Here is a 27,466-nt window from a genome sequence, read left to right as displayed (position 1 = left end):
AATTAGAAACAGGGGGCTGGCCAGAGGGCTCAGTAGACTTATATGGAGAGTATGAAACTATTTTCATACATTAAAATAATTGTGTCAGGTGCCAAAATAGGGCATCCACATTTTTCAGTGATTTTTGGCATTTGTTGACAAGCCTGGTGACCTGAGTTTAGTCCTTGGGACACACAGCGGAAGGAGAAAACCGACTCTTACAAGTTGTCTTTTGACTTCCACACACTTGCTGTGGCACATAGGTGCACAACGGATGAATAAAAAAAAAAAAATAAGAAATAAAGAAAAGAAAACTCACCCGTGATCCTCAACTCTGACGCCTAGCAGGACCCTCAAAGTATTTAAATATCACGGTCCAGATTCGTCTATGATCCGTAGGAGTCTAACCCCCAAGGGCAATTTCTAGGCTGGGACCTCTTAATTGGTAAGTACTCCAGTTTGTTCCCAGCTGACTGGAGATCAGCCTGGAAAAGCAAAACCAGTCAAAGCGGACGTTACAGGAAATAACAACCCAAAACAGGAAACAACAGAGCGCTTGTGAGTTAGCCGTAAAAATCGAAACTTCGGCCACGTATATGGTTGTGTTAATAATCGGAGTCACAAGGATTCCTTTCGTGAATCAGGCTGTCCCTTGCTTACGCAGCCACCGCGCGTCCGATCCCCGTAAGTTACTTTAGCGAGCAGGAAAGCTTTTCAGCCTCCATGTTGCTGACTCAGACATCCTCATTGCTGGAAGACCTTCTCCATCCTGGTTCTCCAAAAATCTCTCTGCACTGTCTCTCCATAGTGGCTGCCTCCTTGCAGATGACCGGATGAGTGGGAATGGGGTGCTTTTGCGTCTGTCCGTGTTTCAGGACCCGGAAGGTGAAGTGGTAACCACGCATGCGTTTTTTGCTCTCAGCACACAGGGTCGAAACCTCTCTTCTTGCTTAGAGGGTGAGAAGGGCCTGTGGCTGTAGCTTAAAACGAGCTTATGCTCTCCCAAGGAATCTTTTTAAATATATATATAATTTAAAAATGTTTTTATTTATTTGTGAATGTGTATACCACAGGTGTACAGGTGCTCTCGGAGGCCATTAGAGGGCACCAGATCACTTGAACTGCAGGCACAGGTATTGTCAGCCACTTCGCGCGGGTCCTAGGAACTGAAGCCTTTGGCCACAGAGCCATCTCTCCACTCCCACCTGAGGCATCAAGGCATGCAAGTCCTATTGACAATGGCGATATGAGGGTATCAAGAGTTTCAAGGACTTGTGGGTATCACCAAATGGAGCGGGTGTTAGAAAAAGATTCTAAATCCAGCCGGGCATAGCGGTGCACGCCTTTAATTCTAGCATTTAGGAGGCAGAGGCAGGTGAATCTCTGTGAGTTCGAGGCCAGCCTGGTCTACAAAGCACATCTAGGACAGCCAGGGCTGTTACACAGAGAAACCCTGTCTTGAAAAACCAAAAAAAAAAAAAAAAAAACCAACCAAACAACAACAACAAAAACCATAAAAATAAATTAAAAAATAAAATAATAATAATGGTCACTGAGCTCTGGGGTCTGCCTGTTCCCCATACCCCAAGCTAAGGTCACACATGTGTATGTGTGTGACCATGAACATCTTTTTATGTGGGTGCTGGGGATCCCTGTTTCTTCTCTAGGCACCTAACCCACTGAGCCACCTTCTCAGCTCCAGAAGCTGAGCCAATTTTTTTTTCCTTCGAGACAGGGCTTCTCTGTGTAGCCCTGGCTGTCCTGGACTCCATTTGTAGACGAGGCTGGCCTTGAACTCACAGAGATGATCCACCTGCCTCTGCCTCCCGAGTGCTAGGATTAAATGTGTGCACCTGCCACTGCCCACTTCAGATGGTCAAACTTTTAACAGCTCTTGAGTCTTTACTGATATGTACCTATTTAAACAAACTCTACCAATAGTATTATCTTACACACAGTTGGGAAAAAGCAAACGGCAGCCTGCATTACTGTGCTCAGACACTCAGATAGTTCTGTTAGGACGGAGAACCACATCAGAGAAGGTTCTAGACAGCCCTCTCCAACCGCTCTGCTCAGACTCTGTTCCTGAAAGCCCATGGGGCCTGAGACGGACGTTGGTCAGATGTGACTCGCCTCTCTGTTGGCCACCTGGGAAGTCCTGGGGCTGAGGAGAGCAGCATCCTGTCTCAGACCTTGAAATCACACCAGAATATCAACTCTCAAATATGTCCCATGACACCAGGCAGAGTGCCTGAGGCAACAGCTGCTACTGTCCCCCAGTCCCAAACACCCAGCGAACTGATGCTGTCAGACATGCAGCGTTTTCAAGTCTGCCAAGAAAGTGGCTCCGTGACAAGGCTCACCTTGATCAGCCCAATAAACAGGAAGGGCCCGATGTTTAGTCTGAAGATCAAGTTTAAATCCACAGTTGGCTCCCTGCTATATATAAAATCCCCTTTGATGTTCATTCTTGAACAGCTTAGAGAGAGATTTAATTCTGCATTAACCTTTATCTTCTTCTTAGTCCCCACTTTATATATATATATATATATATATATATATATATATATATATATTTGTTTGTATTTTATATATATGACCATTTGCCTTCATTCATGTACCACATGAGTGCCTGGTGCTCTCACGGGACAGAAGAGGTTGTCAGATCCTTTGGAACTGGAGATACAGATGGTGAGCTGTCATATAGGCTCTGGGAATCGAACCCGTGTCCTCTGCAAGAGCAGCGGCTACTCTTTAATTGCAGAGCCGTCTTTGTAGCTCCCAGCAGCCTCTGATTTTTTATATTCAGCAACTTAAGCACGCATCAGTCATGCACCTGAGAAGAACGGAACAGAGTCCGCTCCCTGCGTCACCCCACAGGTCCTTTCAAGTCACCCTCGGCTGTTTACCAACTAAAGTAGCACAGGCTAGCTCAAAGCAGCAGAGAAAGGGTGGACTCCAGGGGTCAGGCAGCCCTGGCTTGGATCACAGCATGGCTATCCCCAAAAACATGGCTATCCCCCGAAAACATGGCTATCCCCCGAAAATATGACTATCCCCCGAAAATATGGCTATCCCCTGAAAACAAGACACTTCACGTGTTTCTTTACCTGGCGCTCGGTTTCTTTTTTTTTATTTTATTTATTTATTTATTTATTTATTTATTTTCTTTGGTTGTTGTTCTTGGTTTTTGTTTTTTTTTTTTTGAGACAGGGTTTCTCTGTGTAGCCTTGGCTGTCCTGGACTCACTTTGTAGACCAGGCTGGCCTTGAACTCACAGAGATTCACCTGCCTCTGCCTCCCGAGTGCTGGGATTAAAGGTGTGCGCCACCATGCCCAGCTTCCTACTCCACTTCTAATAGCAAATCTCTTCAAAATATGCCTTTGTTAATTCTTCTCTTTTGTCTTGGAAACAGGGTCTCATTACACAGCCCAGCTTGACCTAGACTACACAGACCATGCTGGCCTCCAGCTCAGGGCCACTGCCTCGGGAGGGCCGGAATTGAGGGCATGTGTGACCGTGCCTGCCCTATCTGTACCAATTACTTTTAAAGGCAGAGAGAAGCAGGGCGGGTGACGCAGCTCGGTGGAGCAAATGCACCTGATGCCAACCCTGACGACCACGGTGTGATCCCTGCGACCTGTACAGTGGAAGGACAACTGATTCCTGAAAACTGTCCTCTGTGCATCCAGTGCACGCATGCACTCCCCCTCCCCCACTGGCATGTACTCAGAACAAGTGCATTTAAAATGGGTGGAGGTGGGGAATATAACTCAGCTTTCCCATAATGCACATTGCCTTGGGTTTGATGCCAGCATCATGTAAATCAGGCACGATGAAGGGGCATGCCTGTAATCTAAGAGGAGGAGGAGGAGGGGGAGGAGGAGGAGGAAGAAGAGGAAGCTTCAAGAGTTCAAGGTCATCCTTGGATTCATAGTGGGTTCAAAGCCAGGTTGGGGTAGTTGAGACCCAATGTCAAACAAATAAACAAATGAGCAAACAAATCAGGACACACACAGAATACAACATTCAGACCATTTTGCCAACTGTTATTGAATTCACTAAAGACAGACACTCTATTCTTCAGAAAGCAAATACCTCAGGATATTCTTGAAAAATGGAACCATAACAACTGTGATGTATGCTCTCGAACTGATATGTTAGTTCTTAAGTAAACTAAGGTTTGCCGGGGCTCACGAGGCCCAAAGGGGACAGGAACTCCTGTTTGTTGTTGTCAACAGTAAATGTGCCACAAATACGTCCCCATAGAGGCCAGGGGGCAAAGGCTTCAGAGCCTTATGTGGACACTGCCAAGGGCTTGTCTAGTGACGCAGGGGTGACGGGGAAAACATCAGAAGCTTCCCGGTTCTTCTTCACTTTTTAAATCACACAAAGAACATCCAAAACTATCCAAGAGAGTTCTTTTGTTTTGTCTTGTTTTTTGAGACAGGGTTTCTCTTGTAGTCCTGGCTGTCCTAGACTCACTTTGTAGACCAGGCTGGCCTCGAACTCACAGCGATCCGCCTGCCTCTGCCTCCCAAGTGCTGGGATTAAAGGCGTGCGCCACCACGCCCGGCCCAGATAGAGTTCTTAACCCACAAGTCCAGTCATGGATTCTGGAGAGCGGATGACAGATGAACTAAGTGGACATGGGCTGCCTGGAGACCAGGCTCGAGGGTGACTGCTGAGCCTTCAGTTGCCCACGACTCTCTGTGACATGGAGCTACCTGGAGCCCACACTAGCTTGCTTGGCCCTGTGTTTCTTCTCAGGCTTATTGGACGCCATGCATCTGCCACCCCAACTGAGCTCAGATCCTCGTCCCAGGACTAGACTTCTGGGTTCCTAAAGATCTCATCTTCCTTCTTCCAGTAAGAGGTGTTATCTTAGTGAATGGCCCTTTGTGATTTCGCAGCCCTGTGCAGACACTTTTTATGGCCTTACCTTACCTGAAGGCTTCCCAGCCTGTCACCTACGGAGGAGGAGCCTCATCCAGGCAACCAATTTTACACCTTTTTTTTTTTTTTTTTTTTTTAACAAAAGCTATGTGGTTATAATGTAGAAATAGACCATGAGAAATTAAAAAAAAAAAAAGACCATAAGAAAACTAAAAAAGAAAGAAAGAAAGAAAGAAAGAAAGAAAGAAAGAGACGATAGAGCTCTAGGCTCCACACAAACCCAGGGACCACAAGGCAAAGAGAACTGTCCAGTTACACCTTCCCTTCCCTGTAGGAAATCAAGATCAGAGCTGGGAGTTTGGTCACTTCTACTCGGAGGCTGCTAGCCTAGCATGCATGACTTGGAATAAGAGGTTTCTTTTTCTTTTTCTTTTTTTCAAGACAGGGTTTCCCTGTGTAGCCTTGGCTGTCCTGGACTCGGTTTGTAGGCCAGGCTGGCCTTGAACTCACAGCAATCCACCTGCCTCTGCTTCCCGAGTGCTGGGATTAAAGGTGTGCGCCACTACCTCCCGGGCAGGAACAAGAGGTTTCAAAACCTGGCGACCTCAGAACTTTATCGGCTCCATCAGTTCACTATCAGGAGAAGAAACTGAGGCACGGAGAGGAGCCCGGCGAGCTGTTGAGGCTGAGGGAGCTGGCGAGCCTTTCAGGCTGAAGGTCCGTCTCAAGCGAAGGAACATGAATATTGAAGAATTAACTCAAGAGGGGTTGGGCATTTGGCCTCCGTGACTGAGGCCAAGGCCCCTGCAACACCCTCCTCCTCCTCCTCAAGTCCCTCTTTGATTGCCTGGGGGCCAAGGCCACCGAACCGTGTGATGCTGTGATTTACGGCAGACACTTCGCAGTGCACTACAGAACCTCTCACCTTCAGAGGAAGTAGAGGTTAAAGGCCTAGCGTGAGCCTTCAGTGGGAGGCTGAAATCAAAGGCTAACCTTGTAGACATATGAGATGAAGCCTGGATAAAAAAAAAAAACTCTAGACCTTTAGAGATTCAAACCAATATCCCCGATTGTCCATAAATAGCTGTCACATATCCCCCTTTGGAGAGGAATCACACCAACCATGGCCCAATGAGTACACCTTCTAGGACCGGAAGCCTCACGCCTTTTAGGACCGGAAGCCTCACGTCTGCTCCCCGCCCCCCACCTGATACACTGATTCTGTCATGCAATTGCGCTTTATTTTCTGTGGCTACAGTGAACCTCCAACCACAGGCACCGAGAGTGATTCTCATGAATGTTTGAGCCTGAGATTTAGAGAGAAGTGACTACAGCCAGGGAGAAGGGAGGGGCCATCTTGTCAGGGGACAGGATCCTTAATCTAAATTTTGCCTCCATGTTCTACCATCTCCTAAATTAAAGTGTACCTCATCCGAGTGGCTGCAAAGATGGATCTTAGAAGTGGTCAGCGGCTCTGCATCAGGGTGCCTGAACCAAGATGGCGGGGGATCTGAGTGTGGGAGAGGAAAGAGCCGGCGTAACCGCAAGGGCTTGAGTAACAAACCCCAATTCCTTCCTTCCTTCCCAGGAAACACCCACAAGAGGGGTAGACTGAGAAGGGATAAGGAATATTGGGATCGGCCAGGCAACACATGTGGAACTCTCTCATTAACTGCAGTAAAGGAACTCTCCTAACCCCTCTCCAGTGACCTCAAATTGGTATCACACAAAAGCGTTTCCTATTACGAAAGCAAAATCAACATTTCCTGTGCATCCCCCGGAAACAGTTCAACCTGCATCTTATCTACCATCTGCGCCTCCAGCTTCTAGAAGAATCGGTTGAAGGAATTGAGCACAGTACGGACTTGAGGAGTCATTAGACAAACCTAGAAGACGCCCTCAGGGGAACTGGTGTGGTCTCTCAAAGGAACCCGTGGCGCAGGGCTCCGGAGACAGGACGCAGGGAGACCGCGCATGCTTAGCATGCGCAAGCAAGGCCACGTGGTCAGCGGCCAGCAGGAGCAAAATGAACCAGAAAGTCAGTGTCATGGAGGAAAAAAATAAAATAAAAGCTGGTCATAGGGGAACTGTGGCAAGATAAAAATAAATTCAGCATTTATAACAAATACAGCCACCCTCCTTCAGTTTGCATAAACTACCGGGAAAGAACAGGTTGGCAAAGCACTGAAAGACGGAACGCAGACCGCCGGGCTAGGTCGCTGGCTGGGATAGTGGTGACCTAGGGACATGCAATATAAAGATTTTAATCTTCCTCCAGACACACAGGGTGAAATGTCACCGACTCTCTCTTCGTCCTGAAGCCCCAGGGACACGCATTTACCTTAAAAAAAAAAGCTTCTTTATCTTGCTTTACTGTTTTCATTTTGCCACCGTGTAAGTGTTTTAGAGGGTGGTAAGAGGAAACCAAACCCTCAGATCTTTACTCAAGTGTAATGCGTGCAGCTGTCACCCCAGCACTCGCGAGTGGAGGTGGCGGGGACCCGTGAGCTGGAGCCAGTGCAGGCTACACAGTGAGACCCCACCTCAAAAAAGCCAAAACGAGCCCATGATAAGTGCGATGTTTACAATCTTAAACCACTAAAATTAAGAGAGCAAAGTACCCTAAAGATAGAGCACCTTGACACATTTAGGACATAGAAAAATATTAAATTAGCTGACTTGGGTGCTGGGAAGATGGCTCGGCAGTTAAGATTACCGGCTGCTCTTGCAGAGGAGTTCGGCTTCTATTCCCAGCACCCACATGGCTTCTCACAACCATCTCTAACTCCAGTCCCTGGGGATCCAATGCCCTCTTCTGGCCTTCCATGGGCATCAGACATACATATGGCACACAGACATGCATGTAGGCAAAATACACACATAAGGTAAGAATGAACAAATCTTAAAAGCTAATATTTTTGGCTGTAAATATTGGATATATAAACCAAAGGGACAAAAAGAAATGTTAAAATGAATTCAATTGGTATTATTATTGTTAGTGTTATAATAACATTGGTATTACTTAAAATACATATGTGTATGTATATATATGCATATGCATATACATATATAATGCATACAGTATAAAGTAAATAATTATGCCTATGTCATCAGGGACCAATATTTTTTAGTTTAAGAGAGACAAGTTTTCAAATATTAAAAGTCAAAGATATCTTAAAACTTCTACAATCTGCACACATGGTGCACAAATGTAGACTTCAAATAAAATAATAAAAATTAAAATTAAAAAAAAAAATAAAACCAACAACCCTCCAAAGCCTTAAACATAAGCTAGAAGTTGCAGCACTGACTCACGCCTCATCGTGAATCCCTTAGCTTCATCCACCACAGAGAACAGAAACACCGAGAGCTGCTGTCCAGAGCAGTGGCGTCTAAACATTGTGTCCTGGTCCGTGGAACGAAGATGCCTTGGAGAAAGGGACCTGAGTCCAGGTCTCAGGAAGACGCGGACAACATGAGCTCGGGCCGTTTGCGACAAGGGAAAGATCCCAGAGGACTTGCGATGTGCCAAGGCCACAGAGACCATGACAAGGGGCCCTCGCTGGCGACTGTCTGAGATGCTAAAGGAATGACCGCAGTGTCAACAGGTAAGCTACTTTAAATTCACTAGTTAGAAGTGATACTGAAAATAAATACCTGCCACCTTCAGAGGTTGCCAGGGCAACAGCTCATTACTTCAAAATAGTGAGAGAAAACGACAGTGAGTAGGCACTTTATCTAGTTTCCCCCATAAAGATTATATTTTAAGATGAAATTAAAAACAAAAGTGTCCAACTATCACATGTGAGAGAAACAACCGAATGAGAAAATAACTAATTAAGGAGTGGTCATGGGAGAATGAGACTTGGAGGACGGATGGGTCTCTTGACATTCTGAAGAGAGAGACAGGAGTGAAGTTCATTGCGTTAACGGGTGTTTTTTCAATAACTGACTCTGCCCCTTGGCCGTGCTCCAAGATACACTATCAACTTATACATGTGGTCGCTAACACCCACTGTCACCTTGGCAGGACCTGGAGTCACCCAGGAAGAGCTGCCCTGACTGTGGGTGCACAGTCCCATGGGCTAGGGTCTTGGACCACATAAGAAAGAGAAAGCAAGCTGAGCGCCATCGCTCCCTACAGCAGATGCAATGTGACCAGCCGCCTCACGTTCTTGAACCCATGAGGGACCGGTGTCCTAAAACTACAAGCCAAGGTTAACCCTCAAATAAAAACAGACGCCTGACTGTTATGTTTACAATGTAAGTGACCTCCAAATCACAACCCGCAAACTGCTATTGTCGCGTATTTTGTCAGAGGAAGGAGACAAGTAACTGTGACAGCAGGAAATAAAGGGCGCGGTGGGAGGTGCCGGCATCGTGGAGGGGGCGCAGTCAGCCCGCAGCATGGAAGGGCCTGCAGCCCACCTCTTTAAGGAATGAGTACCAAGACAAACAGGACGAAGGAGATTGCTTAGCGACCAGGAGACTTGAGAGACACGCCAACCAGGGGTGATGTGTGCGCTTTGTTTGGCTTCGAAATGCTACCAAACCAGCTGCAGAAAAGAATGTGTCACTCAGGCTCGGCATTGGAATATGGGGCAGACCAGATTTGTCTGTGTGTTTGTTTGTTTTGTTTTGTTTTGTTTTGTTCTTGTGTAGCAATTCTGGGAACCAAACCTAGAGTTGTGGGCATGCTGAGCACAGGCTCCCAAACCAGAAAAAGATTTATTTTTAAGGTGTGATGCGAATTATTTTGAGCTGAGGAAGAGGGCTCAGTCAGCAAAGTACATACAGCAGGGGCCTGCGGTCCATCTCCGGAATCCTCGCAGTTTGTCAAACGGATACAAACTAGCCAGCTCACCCTTTCACTCCTGGTGATGTCATTTCCTGTCCCCAATAGCTTCTCTTCTTCTTTCATGTCGCTTATTTGTTTGTTTCTTTTTTTTTAGTGACTGGGTGAGCTCCATTACGGTTGTGGATTTTAGAGACGTGGGCAATTTAACATGTCTCCACCATTGAAGGAAACACCTCCCCTTCCCCAACAACCAATTATTGACTCAAAGAGAGGTGGGGCCTCAGGAGGGGTGGGGCCTCGGGAGGGGTGGGGCCTCGAGAGGGGTGGGGTCTCGGGAGCTCCTCCCCTGAAAGTGTTTATGATCTGGCATTAGATGGGGTGGGGGTGGGGCGGGGGTGAGGGTGAGAGGGTCGGGACATGACACAACTATAAAGTAAACCAAGCAGCTCTTGTTGGCCCCTCAGACATGCTGAGGTGGTCTCGGACATCAGGGGTGGCTGAGAACATCAGCTCTAGGGCTGGAGGCTAGGACCTGGGACATGTCCTACCTGATGATGACGCACTGGTTCTCTCTGTCGATGAGCATGTTTCTGTACATACTGTCAGCAAGGGCATAGATATGAGGCGGGTTCTCATACTGTGCCTAGGAAAGCAAAACCAGAAACCAAAACCACAGTTGAGTTTCTTTGCGTGGAGCTGATGGGATGACATCATGGCGCACAGCTCAGGCGTCTAAGCGTTTGCAGGCAAAGGTTTCGTGATTTAATGATTCATAAAAAGGTCCTTGGTTATGGCCTGTTACACCCTGGGGACGGGAAGGTAGAGTCTGGAAGGACGTCTTCCATAGGCATGCCTGTGACTCAGCCTTCAGACACGACCGGGGTACACCACCCTTCCACCCAGGCGTGCCTCCGCTACGACATCCTGCCTCCAAGTCCTGCAGACACTTGGCAACTGTCAGAAAAGGGCCCGCCATGACCCTGGGGCTCACTTTGACCAGAATTCTCAATGTCCCCAGGATTTTCCTTCTCTAAGCAACAAGTTGACATCCTCGGATCTCACTGAGGATTAAGAGGTATATCTATGGATGAGTTGGAAAACGTTAAAAGTTTTCCACAAGAAGATGGCAAGAGGCATGGTTCCTGGCAGGGATAAACTGGTTCGGCTAGTTTGTTTCTTTTCTAAAAGGGGAGGGTTGGAGCTGGCACACCACAATAAGAGTCCCCTAGGCGTGTGGAAAAAGTCTTCAGCTATGTACAGATTTAAACCTTGGGACTGGAGAGATGGCTCAGTGGTTAAGAACACTGGCTACTCTTCCAGAGGACCTAGGTTCGATTCCCAGCACCCATAGGGCAGGCACTTCACAACCAGTCTGATGCCCCCTACTGGCCTCTTCAGGCACTGCATGCACGTGGTGGTGCCCAGACACACATGCAGACAGATACTCATACACACATAAAACAAAATTAAACTGGAAAAAAAAAAGGCCAACAACCAAATTACACTTCCACGCCTAACAGAGTCATTCTGTCAGCTGACATCAGCCCCATGTACTCATTTGCTGGGCACCCACTTTCACCACGCCCTCACAAATTAACTAAAAGGGCAGGCACGGTGGCATGCATGTGCCTGTAATCCCAGAATTTAGGACAGCCAGGGCTGGTACACAGAGAAACCCTGTCTCAAAAAAACCAAACTCAAAACAAAACAAAACAAAAAACAAACAAACAACAATAACAAAACCAGGTAAGTAGAACACTGTAAAGAAGAAAAGAAGGTGGAGATCTGGAGGGAGGCGGAGTGGACGGAATGCTGAGCAGCGGAGGGAAATGAGTAGGCAGGCTGGGCTGGCTAGTTTTATGCCAGCTTGACACAGGCTAGAGTCATCTGAGAGGAGAGAAGTCCAACTGAATAAAAACAAAAAACGCCTCCGTGAGATCGGCCTGCAGACAAGCCTATAGAGCATTTTCTTTATTAGTAATTGATGTGGGAGGGCCCAGCCCGTTGTGAATGGGGCCATCCCTGGCCTAGTGACTCCTGGGCTCTATAAGAAAGCAGGCTGAGCAAGGCAGGGGGGAGGGAGCAAGCCACTGGGCAGCACCCTCCATGGCCTCTGCATCAGCTCCTGCCTCTGGGTTCCTGCCCTGCTTGAGTTCCTGTCCTGACTTCCTTCAGTGGTGGACTACAGTGTAGGTGTACACCAAGTATTTTCCTCCACAACTTGCTTTTGGCCATGGTGTTCACCATGACAATGTGGCCCTGACTGGACACAAGCCTTTCCCACCAAGGCTCCAGAGCTGCTTAATGAAAGCTGTACCGCTGGTCCTTGAGGGCCGCCTACACTTTTTAATCTCCCCCTCAGTCAGGGTCTCATGAATCTCAGGCCTGGTATGTTTAGTGTTAAGGGTGAAATCCAGCACTTTGTGCATACCAGGCAACTGCCAACCTAACTCCAGCCCCGTCTTTGGAATTCTGCATGTTCAGCTGGGGTTTCCCACCTGCCACTTCACCAAGCCTCTGAGCTGGGAGTCTGAGGATTACTGAGTAACTACCATCTTTGATTCTCCTATCTCTCAACCAAGGCCCCCAAAGTTGCTAAGACCCGAGCTTAACTCCTAGCTCAGTGGACTCTGCTGCCACTCCCTGGGCAGCAGTTGCCTTCTCTGTGAAATAGGGTGGATAGAGTGATAACTATTCATATGGACTGTTTTAGTACTGTTTCAAGCACATACGGTACCTAATACTCAGTAAAAAAAAACCAATTGCATAACACTGCTGCCATGAGCAACGAAAATATATTTTGTTTGTTTCTTTGAGACAGGGTTTCTCTGTGTGGCCTTGGCTGTTCTGGACTCACTTTGTAGACCAGGCTGGCCTCAAACTTACAGAGATCCCCCTGCCTCTGCCTCCCGAGTGCTGGGATTAAAGGCGTGTGCTATCACCCAGCTGAAAATAAAGATTAAAACAACAACAACAACAAAAACCTATGACATTTCTATACAGAGAACTCCCCCCCTCCTGCCCGAGAACTCTTGAAAACACAATATAAAGAGGGCTGGCACACAGTGGCCTTTCAGAGAACTAGAACAAAACAGAGGTGTGTGTGTGTGTGTGTGTGTGTGTGTGTGTGTGTGTGTGTGTATGTGTGTGTGCATGCACGTGCACACTCGCCTCTGTCTCAGCTCTTCGTGCTATGGCCTTGCTGTTACTGGGATGTCAGGCCAGCTCCATGCCAGCTGCCCCAGGATTGTGGACTTGGGTACCAAGGCAGGTCCCAGAACTCTGCTGACAGTGTGTCCTTGTGCTGGCTCTGATGAAAGCAGCGTTATCAAAGAAGTCTCTCGTGGCAGCCTCCTTGGGCTCCGGCTACCAGCAGCATTTACCCGGCTACAGTGGGGTACACACTTGCTCTGGGTAAATTGCCTTCCACTTCAACTGATGGATTTGTGTGGGCTTTTGTTTGGCTTCCAGGGGCTAGGATGAATAAAGCCCTTGGGCTGTGAAGAAGAGAGGGAAGGAAGAAGAGGCAGTGGTCTAGGGCCGAGGCGCTGACGGACTGTGGAGTGAGGCACCTCGGGCAGGAGCGCTGGTTTTACATCCACAGGCCAAATGACTATGGCATGGGTTTGAACAGACTGCACTCACATTAGTTAACGAAGTAAAGAAAGATTCGTTTTCAAGCCATGGCCAAAGCTTACAGAGGGTGCTAATATTCAAAGTTCCCAGCATATCATTTATTTTTACCTATGACTTGTTTGTTTGTTTGTGGATAGGGTTTCTCTGTGTAGCCTTAGCTTTCCTGGACTCACTTTGTAGACCAGGGTGGCTTCGAACTCACAGAGATCCGCCTGCCTCTGCTGAGATGAAAGGTGTGTGTCACCACTGCCAGGCTGGTTTTTGTTGCTTTCATTTTTTGAGAGAGAGAGAGAGAGAGAGAGAGAGAGAGAGAGAGAGAGAGAGAGAGAGAGAGCGCTCATGTGTATATGTGTTCATGTTTTCGTGTGGAGGACAGAGGACGACTTTGTTACCCTCAAGAATGGAGCTCTACCTCTTTGGTACAGGGCCTGTCATTGGCCTGGAGCACATCACTCTAGGCTAGACTGGCCCGGGAGCCAAGGGCCCCTCTTATGGGCACCTCCTCATACACTGGTGTCCCTGACCTGGGACGTGAATTCAGGTCCTTGTGTTTGTGACACGTCTCCCCGGGTCCCACTGAGCTTCTTTTTATTTCTTATTTGAAGCACATGTGGAAGCCAGAAGACCCCGCCCCACCCTGTCCCCCCCCACCCTCGCCCCACCCCCGCCCCACCCTCGCCCCACCCCCGCCCCACCCTCGCCCCACCTCCGCCCCATCCCACCCCCACTCTCGCCCCACCCCCGCCACGCCCCACCCCCACCCTTGCCCCACCCCCGCCAGCAAACTCTGGGTTCCACAGCCACTTAACTCATCCTATATGTAAATGAACCCACACATCACATCACATAGTCTATACTCCTCGTGGCTACAAGCTAAAGATCAGCATCCGATTTAAAGCAAATCAGATAATGCCACTTACTTGACCTTCCCCAATAAGTAATTCATAGGAAAATAACAAAAGTATTGCTAACTCCAAGAGGAACTATTTGTAAATGATTAAAAATCCCCTAAGCACCACCGCAGCTTAGCGAGTAAATAAACTTACCGCTCCTTGGTACATTTCAATTTCCTTTTCTCCAAAATATGGCATCTGCTTGAAGGGGTTGACAGAGATTAACACGGACCCTATGTACGTCTGAATTTCAACCTGGTTAAGGTCCATTGTTCATCTTCACAGAAACATGTCTTTCAAAGTCAGTAAACAGATGTTACCGAGCATGCAGCGAGCTGCTGGGTGAAAAGGCACCGTGCACACCTTGTAAACACCACAAAGGCAAAGGCAGTTAGGGCTCACTCCTCCCCAGGAACAGTAATGGGGTTCGTGATGAAGGTGCTGCAAAAAGGATTGTTATCCTACACAAACTGAAGTGCGCGCGCGCGCACACACACACACACACACACACACACACACACACACACACACACACAGAGCTGGGAACCAATGCACATAGACTAGAACCGCGTGTGGCACAGCCGAGGCAGTTGGCACCTCGATACAGAAATGGGACGTGCTGTTTCTCTGGAAGTTTGTGCCTCTGGAGTCGATGACCCACGCGTTTGTGTTTCCCCCATTTAACAAACTGTAGCTTAAGAGGAAATGAGAGGAGCCAACATCCTACCGAGGGCTCTAGTTCTCAAAGTTCTCGACACCTCATTTGTGTTTAGGGACTCACATTCTGAGAAGAAAATAGCGATTCCGTACAGGGGAGGCTTAGAGGGGAACTGTCTGAGAAAAAAGCAGCAGGGAGGTTAGAGGGGTACTGTCTGGGGACTCAGGCTTCTTCAAGAGGAAGCATGCGCTGGATTTAAGCTTTTCTTTATATATATATATGGAGTGGGACGGGTCCATAGCATTTGTGTGGAGCCAGAGGACACCTTCCTTTCTGGAGCTGGGCCTCCCTCACCACCCGCCCCACCTTGGTGAGGCAGGTTCTCTCTGGTGGCATCTGCTGTGCTGGCATTATATCTGCATCCAGCTGGTTTTGTCTTTTTTTGGGGGGGGGCAGGGTTTCTCTGTGATGCTCTGGCTGTCCTGGGCCCAGCTCTGTAGCCTTGAACTCATAGAAATCCTCCTGCTTCTGCCTCCTGCGTGCTGGGTGTGTGCTACCACCCGCCTGGCTGCATTCAGCTTTTTACGTAGGTTCCAGGAATTGAAGTCAGGTCATCAAACTTTGTAAACACTTTCATCCACTGAGCCATCGCCTCAGTCTCCCTAAAAGTCTCACTACGTATGTGTGTTTGAAGTGGTTTGATTTTTTTTTTTTTTTTTTTTTTGCTTTTTGTGGCTGACCTGGACTCACTTTGTAGACCAGGCTGGTCTCAAACTCACAGAGATCCACCTGCCTCTGCCTCTGCCTCTGCCTCCCGAGTGCTGGGATTAAAGGCGTGCAGCACCGTGCCTGGCTTTGAAGTGGTTTTTAATTAAAGAAAAGTGTGTGTGTGTGTGTGTGTGTGTGTGTGTGTGTGTGTGTGTGTGTGTGTGTGTGTCTGGAAGGTGCATTATGTATGCGTGTAGTAATGGTTTCGTGAGAGTGTGTGTACCTGTGACCTGTGCATGTGAGGAAGCCAGATTTGGATGCTGGGTGTCTTCCCCATCACTTTCTGTCTATTCCCTTGAGACAGGATCGCTAACTGCAGCTGGGGCCAGGCTGGCAGGCAGGGAACCCCGGTGATCCTTCTGTCTTTGCCCTACACAGCGCAGATGTTACAGCCATAGCCAGCTTTTCTCACAGATTCTACAGGGGATTTGAACTCAGGTCCTCACGCTTGCATAGCAAGCACTCTTGCTCACTGGACTATCTTCCCAGCCCAATTTTATACCTTTCAACGCATCCAAGCAAGGGAAATATTATTAGATTGCCCAATCGCTTTAATCATTCAACAATCAACTAGTTTTTGTTGTTTGTTTACAACACATGAGGCACTTTTAGATGCTTGGAACAAAGAAAACAAATTAAATGTCTTGTCCCCCCTGAGAGAAGAAAATCATGAAGAAGAAGAAGAAGAAGGAGAAGGAAGAAGAAGAAGAAGAAGAAGAAGAAGAAGAAGAAGAAGAAGAAGAAGAAGAAGAAGAAGAAGAAGAAGAAGAGGAGACGCCCTCCCTGTCTCACTCTGTTGGGTTTCTGTTGTTTTTCTTGTTTTGGAGGCAGTGTCTCTTGCTATGTTTTTAGGCTATTTTCCTCCATCTTTTGGATTCATGTGATTTTCCTGCCGCAGCCTTCCCAGTACTGGGATCTACAAGCATGAACAACTATGCCTTACTCAAATTTGTTCAACTAATCATTGGATTAGAAATATCTCCATTTTTACAAATAAATCAGTAAAACTAAACTTATTTACAAACAGTTTTGAATAGAAAAATATATAAAACGGTGAGAATTCCTCCAAGGGGTGGGGGCATGGAGCGGTGGGCATTTCTATAATTGGGATCTAACACAGGCTCAGAGAAGTTCGCTCCCTAAGCCCTGTCCTGCTCTCACCTGGAGCATTGTACTGGTAAGTTGTCCTGTGTTGTTTGAGCTCTGGGTTCCCTGCCCTGACTTCTGACACAATCATGCTGATGTCAAGTATTTTCTAAGACCCCATGCCTGAGAATGGGTTGGTACCCATGTGTGACAAGGGCAAGAACAGGACAGCCCAAGAGTAAACTCACTGTGCCACTGAGGACAGCCAGCAGATAAATTATTTCCAACAGAGGTCACTGTTGATATAAAAACGCCTCTCGTGGAAAGGGAAGCCAGATGTTCAGCCCTGGAAAGGAGGTTCAGCTGGGGACTACAGCTGACTACCTCACCTTCCCCAGTCAGGTTTGTTTTTTTTTAATTTTTTTTTACATATACATTTATATTATTACACATATATACAATAAACTACCTATAGCAAGAAGAACCATGACACAATCAGGAATTATATAAATGTTACATTCTTAGTGTTTTGGTCCCCAGTTTTTGATGGATGCTATACACTCCCGATTTGATGATGCCATCTCTGTCGGCTGCTGTTTGTTCTTTTACTTGGACCCTTCACCCAGGTGACACTCTACCCTGCCTCTGAGTCTCTCAATCAAGAACTCCAGCTGACTGCTTTAATGAGGTTTCCCCACCTGATTTCTGCTGGATGTACTGAGTACCTGATTTGATGATGTCCACCATCTGTCTTTCTGTCTGTCTGTCTATCTATCTATCTATCTATCTATCTATCATCTATCTATCAAGCATCTATCTATTTAACATCTATCTATCTATCTATCTATCTATCTATCTATCATCTATCAATCATCTATTTAACATCTATCTATCTATCATCTATCTATCAATCATCTATCTATTTAACATCTATATATCTATCTATCATCTATCTATCAATCATCTATTTATCAATCATCTATCTATTTAACATCTATCATCTATCTATCTATCTATCTATCTATCTATCTATCATCTATCTATCAATCATCTATCTATTTAACATCTATCTATCTATCTATCTATCTATCCATCTACTCCCCCTCACTATTTACTCTTACTTGCTACCAACTTAATAAATTCACTCACTCAAACCTGACAGCACAGCTATTGTAGATAATTCTCCAGGCTGCTCAGAACATTATATCTCTAAACTGTGGTTAATGGATGATGGAGATAAACCAAGGCCTGCTTAATTAGCGGCCTTGCTACGGAAATAAATGAAATAATCAATGAACAGCAATCAGCACCTAGATGCCATCCCATCAGCTCACACTGTTAAGACACATTGGTATCTCTGAAATCATAATGCAGGTGACAATTTTGGCCTTTGATGAGATGTGAAATTAGTGGAAATGTCATATAATTTACACACACACACACACACACACACACACACACACACAGTGCAGAATGACTCCATTGATTTCTTACTTCACTTGTTACTAAGCAGAAAGACCTTCCAAGTTGGGAAATAAAGATGAATTAATAGTGGAGAAAGGGAAGTGATGTAGTATTTTTTAATTACATAATCATAATTGCTTAAGAGATGAAAGATGTCTATGACACTGTTGCCAGCACTTTGTAATTGGTGACAAAACTGAATGAACACGGACACATTACGTGGTGCATAGACAACAATCCCATGATTCCAGTTAGGCAAGCTCTCGCCACTGAATGACATTCCAGCTCGTAGCCCTGCTGCTCTTGTTAAGCTTCTGTTGCTATAAGAAAAGAAAATTTAAAATCTGCTCAAAGACACAGGCCAGGAAGTAGCAGATCGACCTCCCCATCCAGGCAGGCTGGCTGCAGATGCCACACTCTTGATCAGTAGGAAACAGGAGGCTAGGAATACGGTTTGGTTGGAGGAACAGTTGCCTAGCAACATTAAATCTCCGGTTCTGTCCCCAGCACCCACGTGAAACAGGTGCAGGGTACATGCCTGAGATCTCAGCATTCAGGAAGCAAAGGCAGAGTCAGAAGTTCAAGGTTATCCTCTGCTACCTCAGGAGCTGGGGGTAGCCTGGGCTAGACTCTGTTGGGTGGGTGAGAGGTGTGCCATGATCATCCATCCTCTTTCTACAACCAGCAAGTGCTGTCGCTGCCACTGCTAGCTGACTTGTCAGATTTAGTAAATAAGAATACAGACTACCTCATTAAATTTGGACACCAAGGAGGAGGCAATGGAAACGTTTAAATTACAAGCATGCCTAGAGTAATGCTTGGGACACGCTTGCGCTGAAAGGTTACGTGTTTGGTTGAGATTGAGCTCTACCTGGCCTCTCGCTGTTTCGCTTACTGATCAATCTTACATTATCGGGGCAAGGATTCGTGCAGGAGATTGGATGCTCTGCGCCTCATCTGACTTAGAACCAGGAGGCTTTGTCTACTCCAAACCCATCTTAGGCGGCTGGAGAGATGGCCTGGCAGTTGAGAGCCCTGGATGCTCTTCCAGAGGACCTGGGTTTAATTCCCAGCACCCACACTGCAGGTCACAACTGTCTGTAACTCCAGTTCCTGGGATCCAAGCCCTAGCTCAGGTACCAGCAGTACAGGTGGTCCACATACATGCCAGCAAAATGCCCATCCACATAAATTAAAATACAGATATGCAAAATAGAACCTAGATTAGTAGGCTTTTTTCTTCTTTTTTAAAGATTTGGTAGGGATCTGTTCTGTCTGGATTCTTCAGGATTTTCCTGCTCAATGTCTACAGCGATGCCTAGCGTAAGACCAAACGGAAGGCTGCAAGATGTCTACTCTGGGGGGAAAAACCAAACATGATCCTTCACGGAGGACAGAGCTCTTCCCTTCACAGCAAAGGAAACCCTGCGGATGCCACTTCCTCCTGGACAAACTGGTCACGGCCACAGGAGAACAAAGGGTCTCCCTGAAGATGGGGGCCAGAGGCAGCACCCTCCTTCCCCCCAAGCCCTCAGCTACCTAATAAATAGAATGCAGGTGAGTAAGGGCTGAAAGTGGAGCCACCGTTGTTTCAGTGTGTCCTGTAAGCAGCCGCTGTCAGACTGCCCTTGGGTAAGAATGAAGGAGACCCTGTAGCTTCTCCCCCACGTCGCCCATCGGGGTCGCCAAGAGCATCATTACTTGGTAAGACTGATGAGAAAGGTCTTGGTTTGCAGTGGCCAGCGGGCCCTGGTTCCACTCTCAGTGCCTACACGTTTATCTGCCTCAGAACTGGCCGGAAGTAAGTTCTTCCGAGGAAACGAACTCACTTCCTTCCGGCTGGGAGTCTGACTTCATTGTGTATGGAAACAATTTCATCTTTTCTATCTATCTAGGTCTGTAGAGACCTGAGCTTAAAGCCAGAGAGCTGGGGGTTGGGGTGGGGGTGGGGCCCTGGTGGGGGTGGAGCTGCAGGGATGTCTGTCCCTCGGCACCTCCCTCCCACACCTAATACATAATTCAGGTGTGCCTCGGGGGACACGGTCAGGCCCATTATCGCTACACACGTAATCTTCCACAGCGAAGGTGTGGCTTGCGGATAATTTTCAAACTGCAGGTAGATATGAAGCTATGATAACGAATACAAGGAGGGGGCAGGAGGAAGGCGCGCCTCCTTTAACGAGAGACAATGAAAGGCAAGAGGGGCCAGGCAGATCTCTAGCCGATTGGTTCCCAGATGTTTGCCCATGTTTCTGTGAATGCTCATTAACCTGCAGCACAAACGAGGGAGGGAGAAAAAAAAAAAAAAAGAACCACACAATGAATTTTTCATGAGGCTCAATTCAGGGCTGGCGAAGATGACTCAGCGGGTCCAGACATTTGCTACCACACCTAATGACCTGGGTTTCATCCCTGAAACCCATGTAAAGGTGGCAGGAGAAAACTCCTCAAAGTTGTCCTCTGACCTCTGATCCTTTATGCTCCTCCTCCAACAATAGTAATGAATGTAGCAACCAAGTTTAATTCATCTGGCATAAAAGATTACTCTTTAGAATTTAGACAATTTCCTTTCTGATGTAAAACAGTCTTTTAGGGAATGTAGCGGTAATACACTTCTGCTTATTTGTCTTATTTTTTTAACTTTAAAAATAATTTATTTTTCACTTTTTTTTCTTTTTCTTTTTTTTTTTTCTCCCTCCCTCGTTTGGGTAACAAACATCCCTGGCTGTCCTGGACTCGCTTTGTAGACCAGGCTGGCCTCGAACTCAGAGATCCGCCTGCCTTTGCCTCCCAAGTGCTGGGATTAAAGACGTGCACCACTACACCTGGCTATTTAAAGCTTTGCTTTTACTTATGTGTAAGTGTGCTTGTATGCATGTACAGCGTGTCCCTGAAGGCCAGGAGAGGGATTGGATTCCCAGGAGCTGGAGCTTTGTGCAGTTGTGAGTGAGCCACCTAGTGTGGGTGCCAGGAACGCTCATACTCCAGAAAGGCCGCAGGTGGTCTAAAGCACTGAGCCATCTCTCAGGCCCATTGTTTAGTATTTTCTGTGACAGGTTTTCCCGTATTCCTGGCCAACCTCAAAGTTGCAGTGTAGCTGAGGATGAGCTTGAGGGGCTGCTCCTCCTGCCTCCGTCTCTGGGAGTTAGCACAGTGCATGGCTTACATTGCAATGGGGATCGAACCCAGGGCTTCGTGCATACTAGGGAGACAGTCTCCGGACTGAGACGCCGTATTTGCTTTTGTTTTGAGTATTAGGCAAAGCTAAGAGCATTGTGCCCCTGGGTGTGATGACAGCCTGCAGTGACAGGCCACCCTCACTTCATATATTCCTGGAAAGTGATGCAAAGGGAGGCCACTGTCCAAAGTGACATATTTGGAGAAGGGCTGAGCCAGAACTCAAGCCCTTGGCTCCAGTCACAAAACAATGTCTCACCCAGCACGCTGTCCCCTCCGTGTGAACCATCTGCCAAGGGCCAGGCTTCTCTCAGTGACTATGAGCTCACTGCCTCTTGCAATCCCTGGTCTGGCAGGACAGCCCAAGCTCCTCACTGAAGGATTAAAAATGCCAAGCACGTCTGTGCGTGGCCTTTGAGGGGAAAAAAAAGTTGACAGTTGGAGCTGATGAGTGTGAAATGCTTCGCACGGGAATTCTCCTCAGCCAAGCGGCTGGAACGGACAGACAACAGAGTGCCGCTGCAGGTCTTTTCTTTCTAAATTCCAGAACTTTCTTCCCTCACGCACTTTAGAAAGTCATTGTAAACAGTGTGGCAACAGTCTCTTGTGAATGGACAGTAAACTCAGCCTTCCTTTCTCAGTTGGATAAATAGCCCAAAATGCAGGGCTTTATTGGTCAGACAACACCAGCGTGTTCTGAGTGGGTTTTGTTTCCTAATGGAGAACAAAGCAACTGTGCTTGGCCTGCATGCATTAGCCACTGATTGGCCCTCATGCTGACCCATGATGCAAAACAGTGCTGGTTATTATGGGCACGAGAGGTAAAAGACTGCATGTGTGTGTGTGTGTGTGTGTGTGTGTGTGTGTGTGTGTGTGAGATATAACAGACGCATACCAAACAAAGAAGAAAGACACAAAGCAATCATCTTGTATTCACAGGACTGCTTTGCTATGGGTTATCTCTGAAGACAGAAGTGGTAAACGAGACTGTGATCACTAAGTAGGGGGAAAAGATGGGGAGGCAGCTACCAAGGCCCATGCGCATCGTCAGGCCTCCTCAGAGCTGAAGGCGACTCCCTCCCACCTGCCGAAAGAAAGCACATTTATATGGAGTCGGTAGAGATGTCTAAAGCATGAAGGCATTAGTGGTCAAGTAGCTCATTTCCTTGGGAGAACACACCATTAGTCAGTTATTGACTCAGAGGCATCCTCTGCCCCCACTCTCTGCCCTGTTGAATCATAAAACAAAACAAAACCTCTGCTGTCTGAATTTTAAAAGTCTTGAGAGTCAACAAGTTTTTCAGCAAACACTACAATGCATCCCAAGAACTGTGCAGGAAGGCTGGGGGGTGGAGGGGGGAAGCCAAATTTCCTTGAGAAGGGTCGCCAGGTTGTTGTTAAACAGCAAGAAAGCGCACACGTGTATATGAACGAGGGACAAAGCTGAAAGACACACAACTCACCCTGGGTGGGGGGATTTCTAATGGTTTTAGTGTCTTTCCCTTTGCTAGCCTGAATTGCATAAGTCACGTTAAAGGATCATATATGCCACTTGAGGCGGCCTTTGGAATCCCCACCCGCAGCCCCTCATATAAAAGTCATGGTGTCTGTCTGCGAGAAGCTTCTGGAGACTGGCAAGCAAGCAATCCAGTGAGGAGCAAGCTGTCTGGGTTGAGGTTGGAAAAACTTCAGGCAGGGACCTGTCATCATCATCTGGCTCTCCTCTCACTCAGCCTATCAGACGGCACATTCTCCTGCGCAGGGAAACGGCTCAGCGCATGGCAATGCTTGCCGTGAAAACGAGATGACCTGAGTCAAATCCCCAGTACACAGACACACTAAAGCAGGCATGGCCGCACATGCTTGCAAGCCCAGCGCTAGGATGGTAGAGACAGGTGCACAGCAGGAGCTCCCTGGGTAACCAGCCAGCCGGGCCAAACCAGCGGACATCAGGCTCTGTGAGAGACGCTGGGTACAGTGGCGCATGCCTGTAATCCCAGCACTCAAGGGCAGATCTCTGTGAGTTCGAGGCCAACCTGGTCTACAGAGTGAGTCCAGGACAGCCAAGGCTACATAAAAAGCCTGTCTCAAAACAAAACAAAACAAGCCAAAAAACAAAACACACAGAGCAATAGTGGACACCAGCATTCTCCTGTAGCCTCCATATGCACATATAAGGGTGCATGCACCAGCACACACACACACACACACACACACACACACACACACACACACACACACGGCAAACAGGCAAACAAACAAACAAGAATCCCATTTCTCTGTAAATAATGCAAAAACAAAGCCTGCATTGTGATCTCCCATTTAAAGCCGAGTCCAGCGCTCAGCTGGCAGGCGCTGGGCAGTCCACCCCCACCTCCTACACCCAGGCCCTGCCAAGCCTATCTACGAGTCTCCCCGTGCCACCCCCCCCACTCCCCCCTGACCCCGCCCCGGGGTCTGGCACGTAACATTTGTTCATGGTGCTACATCCGGATGAAATAAGCAGATTCCAGTTTGTGTGGCTGGAGAAATTGAAAGCGCACACAACTTCATCCATACACTTACACTAAGGGAAACAGACCCAGCCATAGTGTGAGAGTCCCAGGAAAACTTCAGCTTAAAAACGATAGTGGGCAGATCTGCCGGGAAGCTGCAGGCCACCGCTAATTCAAGAGGATGCTGTCTACTCTAACTGGACGATAACGTAATATTGTAGAGTGCATTAGATTGCCAGCTTGCTGTGTGCTGTTTGAGCTGAGAAGCTCCCCCAACCCCTGACCCCAACCCCAGCCCAAGCACGTTTTTGTCAAGCATCTTCTAAAACTGTCTGTTCTGGGTCAGGTGGACTCCTAGCTCTTGTCAGGGGCTTGGTGGGGGCTTGGGGTATGGGGGAAACCAGCAAGCAGCAAAAGGTACTAAAAACATTTTATCCTTGAAAATAACTAGAAAAGCTGGGCGAGGTGGCGCAGGCCTTTAATCCCAACACTCGGGAGGCAGAGGCAGGCGGATCACTGTGAGTTTAAGGCCAGCCTGGTCTACGAAGCAAGTCTGGGACAGCCAAGGCTACACAGAGAAACCCTGTCCCCAAACAAAAAGAAAAAAAAAGTAGAAAGTAAACTATTTCCAACCTTATTATTGCTTAGCCCATAATGTAAAACTAACTGCAAGAGAAACTCAGCTGGAAGCTTAGCTATGGGAAACTCATCCGCAGAGAGAAAACTGGACCAAGACCTCCGGGCTTTAGGCCCCAGCTCCCCCAGCTGGTTTCTGCTGGAGAGTTGTAAGCCCCACAATTTGACACCAGCTATCTGTTACAGTCTGCTTTTAATTCGGAAATCTCACCCTGTCTGTTCCATGCGTGTCTCTCAGTCTGGAGCTCCAGTAGACGGCCCTGACGTGACTTCCCTTGTCGCCGCTGTCTGCTGGGTGTTGTTGCCGCTCAGCCTGATGCTGCTGTTCGCGCTCTGTCCATCAGGGCACTCTAGTTGTCTCTGGCGGCACAAGTGCCTGATCTGACGATGTTCTGCTAACGCCGTGCCTGTCGCTACTTTTACTATGCGTTTATTAAGCTAACTCACTAAAAAAACAAAACCAGAGCTATCATAGATAATTATCTGGACTGTACACACACACACACACACACACACACGTCAAAATTGAGATAAATAAAAAACAGCACAGTACTGATTGTAATGGTTCAAGTGCATTGCTATCTGAGTAGCTAGCGAGTTAAACGCTTAAACACACAAGTGATGGGCAGGCAGCAAAGGTGGCTGCAAAAGTATGGCTGTCTAGGTTTTGGGGATTATAACAGTCAAGTAAGCATTGTAAATAATAAAAAGAAGCCTGCGGCGAGAAAACTTTCCCAGGCATTCTAGGTGAAACCCAAGACGCATGTTACATCATAAAGCACCCATGTTCCCCAGATCCTGGACCATCATCAGCATCGGCTTTGAGCACCGTGGTGCTGCTGTACAGCCTTGCCCAGCAGTGACTAATTCAGGCGACAATTTCACTGATGTGCCGTTCAGAAAACCTGGGGAGGTGGCTTTTCTATTCACGCGGTGATCTTAAACCTTCACAGTCTGGACCGAAGAGTCTCTGCCATGTGCTCGGGGTGACATCCATAGAGCACAGAGCAGGACTTTGCCCAGGACAGGCAGAGGCCTCAGACACGCAGAAAGCACGCTGCTGTAAACCAAAGGAACACTAGGCTGGAGCTGCACTTCAACACCATGAAGCACCAGGAAAATACTCGAGTCTCACCTTTGCCTTTGGAAGCCCAGGCCCCTTGGTCTGAACATGAAAACACTGAGAGCCAATGGTACCGGCTCTGATTTTTGGGAGGTGTGGATCATGGACAGAGAGCTACATCACTGAGAGACGGTCATGAAGGTGTGCGCAGGACAAAGGATACAAAGATGTAGTCGTCCATGTATCTCTTCTTCAGATTCTCTACGATGGAGCTCTCTGTGATCTTGGACAGCAGCACCATGTCGTCCACACCGCTCTGCTTGACGTTGTGACTCTGCCAGTGGTACCGGTAGGCGCCTTTGCTGCCCTGGAGACAAAAGCACACAATGGGTTAGGGCAGCTCATGTTCTCCCGGAGTGTTGTAATACACACAGACACACACAGAGACACACACAGACACACACAGAGACACACACAGAGACACAGAGACACATACACACACAGAGACACACACAGACACACACAGAGACACACACAGAGACACAGAGACACATACACACACAGAGACACACATGTATATACTTTAATGTATGTATTTCCCAAATAAATGCATCATAAAGCACAACAAGGATTTTGAGTTCCACCCTTGCCATCTGTAAAGAAGAGGGGAAAAGTTTCCCTGCTCCAATGTACTGCTGAAACAGTGCTTTTTGTTTATTTGTTAATTTGAGTCAGGGTCTCGTGTAGCCCAGGATAATGTGAACTCAGTTTATAGGCAAGGATGCCAGTGTTGAGATTATAGGCATCGCACCAACATACCTGGTTTATGCATGCGACAGGGATCAGACCCAGGGCTTTATGCATGCTAGGCAAGTACCCTACCAGCTAAGCCACAGCCCTAGATCGTTTTACTCATTTGTAAGATGAGAGAATTGAGACGCACTTCACAGAGTGGCTGTGAGAATTACATGAAGCAGCGCACATTGGCAAAGCATTGAAGAGATCAGGAATACAGTGTCCAACATGGAGGTCCAGCTACAGTGTCCAACATGGAGGTCCAGCTACAGTGTCCAATAAGGAGGGCCAGCTACAGTGTCCAACAAGGAAGGCTGTCTGCAGTGCCCAACATGGAGGACTGTCCACACTGCCCAACATGGAGGACTGTCCACACTGCCCAACATGGAGGACTGCCCACAGTGCCCAACATGGAGGACTGCCCACAGTGCCCAACATGGAGGACTGTCCACACTGCCCAACATGGAAGACTGTCCACACTGCCCAACATGGAGGACTGCCCACAGTGCCCAACATGGAGGACTGCCCACAGTGCCCAACATGGAGGACTGTCCACACTGCCCAACATAGAGGACTGTCCACAGTGCCCAACATGGAGGACTGTCCACAGTGCCCAACATGGAGGACTGTCCGCAGTGCCCAACATGGAGGACTGTCCACACTGCCCAACATAGAGGACTGTCCATGGTGCCCAACGTGGAAATCTATTTCTTCAACTTTTCAGTGAAATAAGAATTAAACAGAAACTTAACATTGCAAAGTTTAGAGGTGAACCCGGAAGTGAAGAGAATGTGCATGCCCTACCGTTAGGTCACACTGCCACCTTCTCACGTCATCTGGATTGGTTTCCCTTCAGAAACTTGTGGCTGGCCACTCACACTGGCCATCCACATTCGTAAGATACGCCAAACTGGATGTCTGTCCACGCTACACTAGCCAGGACGTTCTCCACGATCACAGAACATGCTGTGCTTGGGGGGACCTCCTCTCCTCCTAGGCTCATTCCTTGAAGCAGGGGGGCCTTGGCTGCATTTGGGGTCTCACAGTCCACTGAGGGACACCCAGCGGTGACGGACAGAGATTCTCATTATCAGTAAGGGCCCATCCCTGTCACTGCATCA

General features: G+C 47.7%; 1 protein-coding gene across 1 annotated transcript in view; it reads right to left on the bottom strand.

Moving 5' to 3' along the window:
- Positions 1-27,466, bottom strand: part of MYO1E (myosin IE) — a 212,945-nt gene that overhangs the window by 99,899 nt on the left and 85,580 nt on the right. The window contains exons 2-4 of the mRNA XM_084782718.1: positions 25,774-25,917; positions 14,357-14,446; positions 10,223-10,317 (exon numbers count right to left, since the gene is read on the bottom strand). Coding sequence (XP_084638844.1) covers positions 10,223-10,317; positions 14,357-14,446; positions 25,774-25,917 — 329 coding nt within the window. The remainder of the gene's footprint in view (positions 1-10,222; positions 10,318-14,356; positions 14,447-25,773; positions 25,918-27,466) is intronic.

Source organism: Acomys minous (assembly GCF_964271855.1).
Source record: "Acomys minous genome assembly, chromosome: 5".
Lineage (NCBI taxonomy): Eukaryota > Metazoa > Chordata > Mammalia > Rodentia > Muridae > Acomys > Acomys minous.
This window is presented reverse-complemented; position numbering and strand designations above follow the sequence as displayed.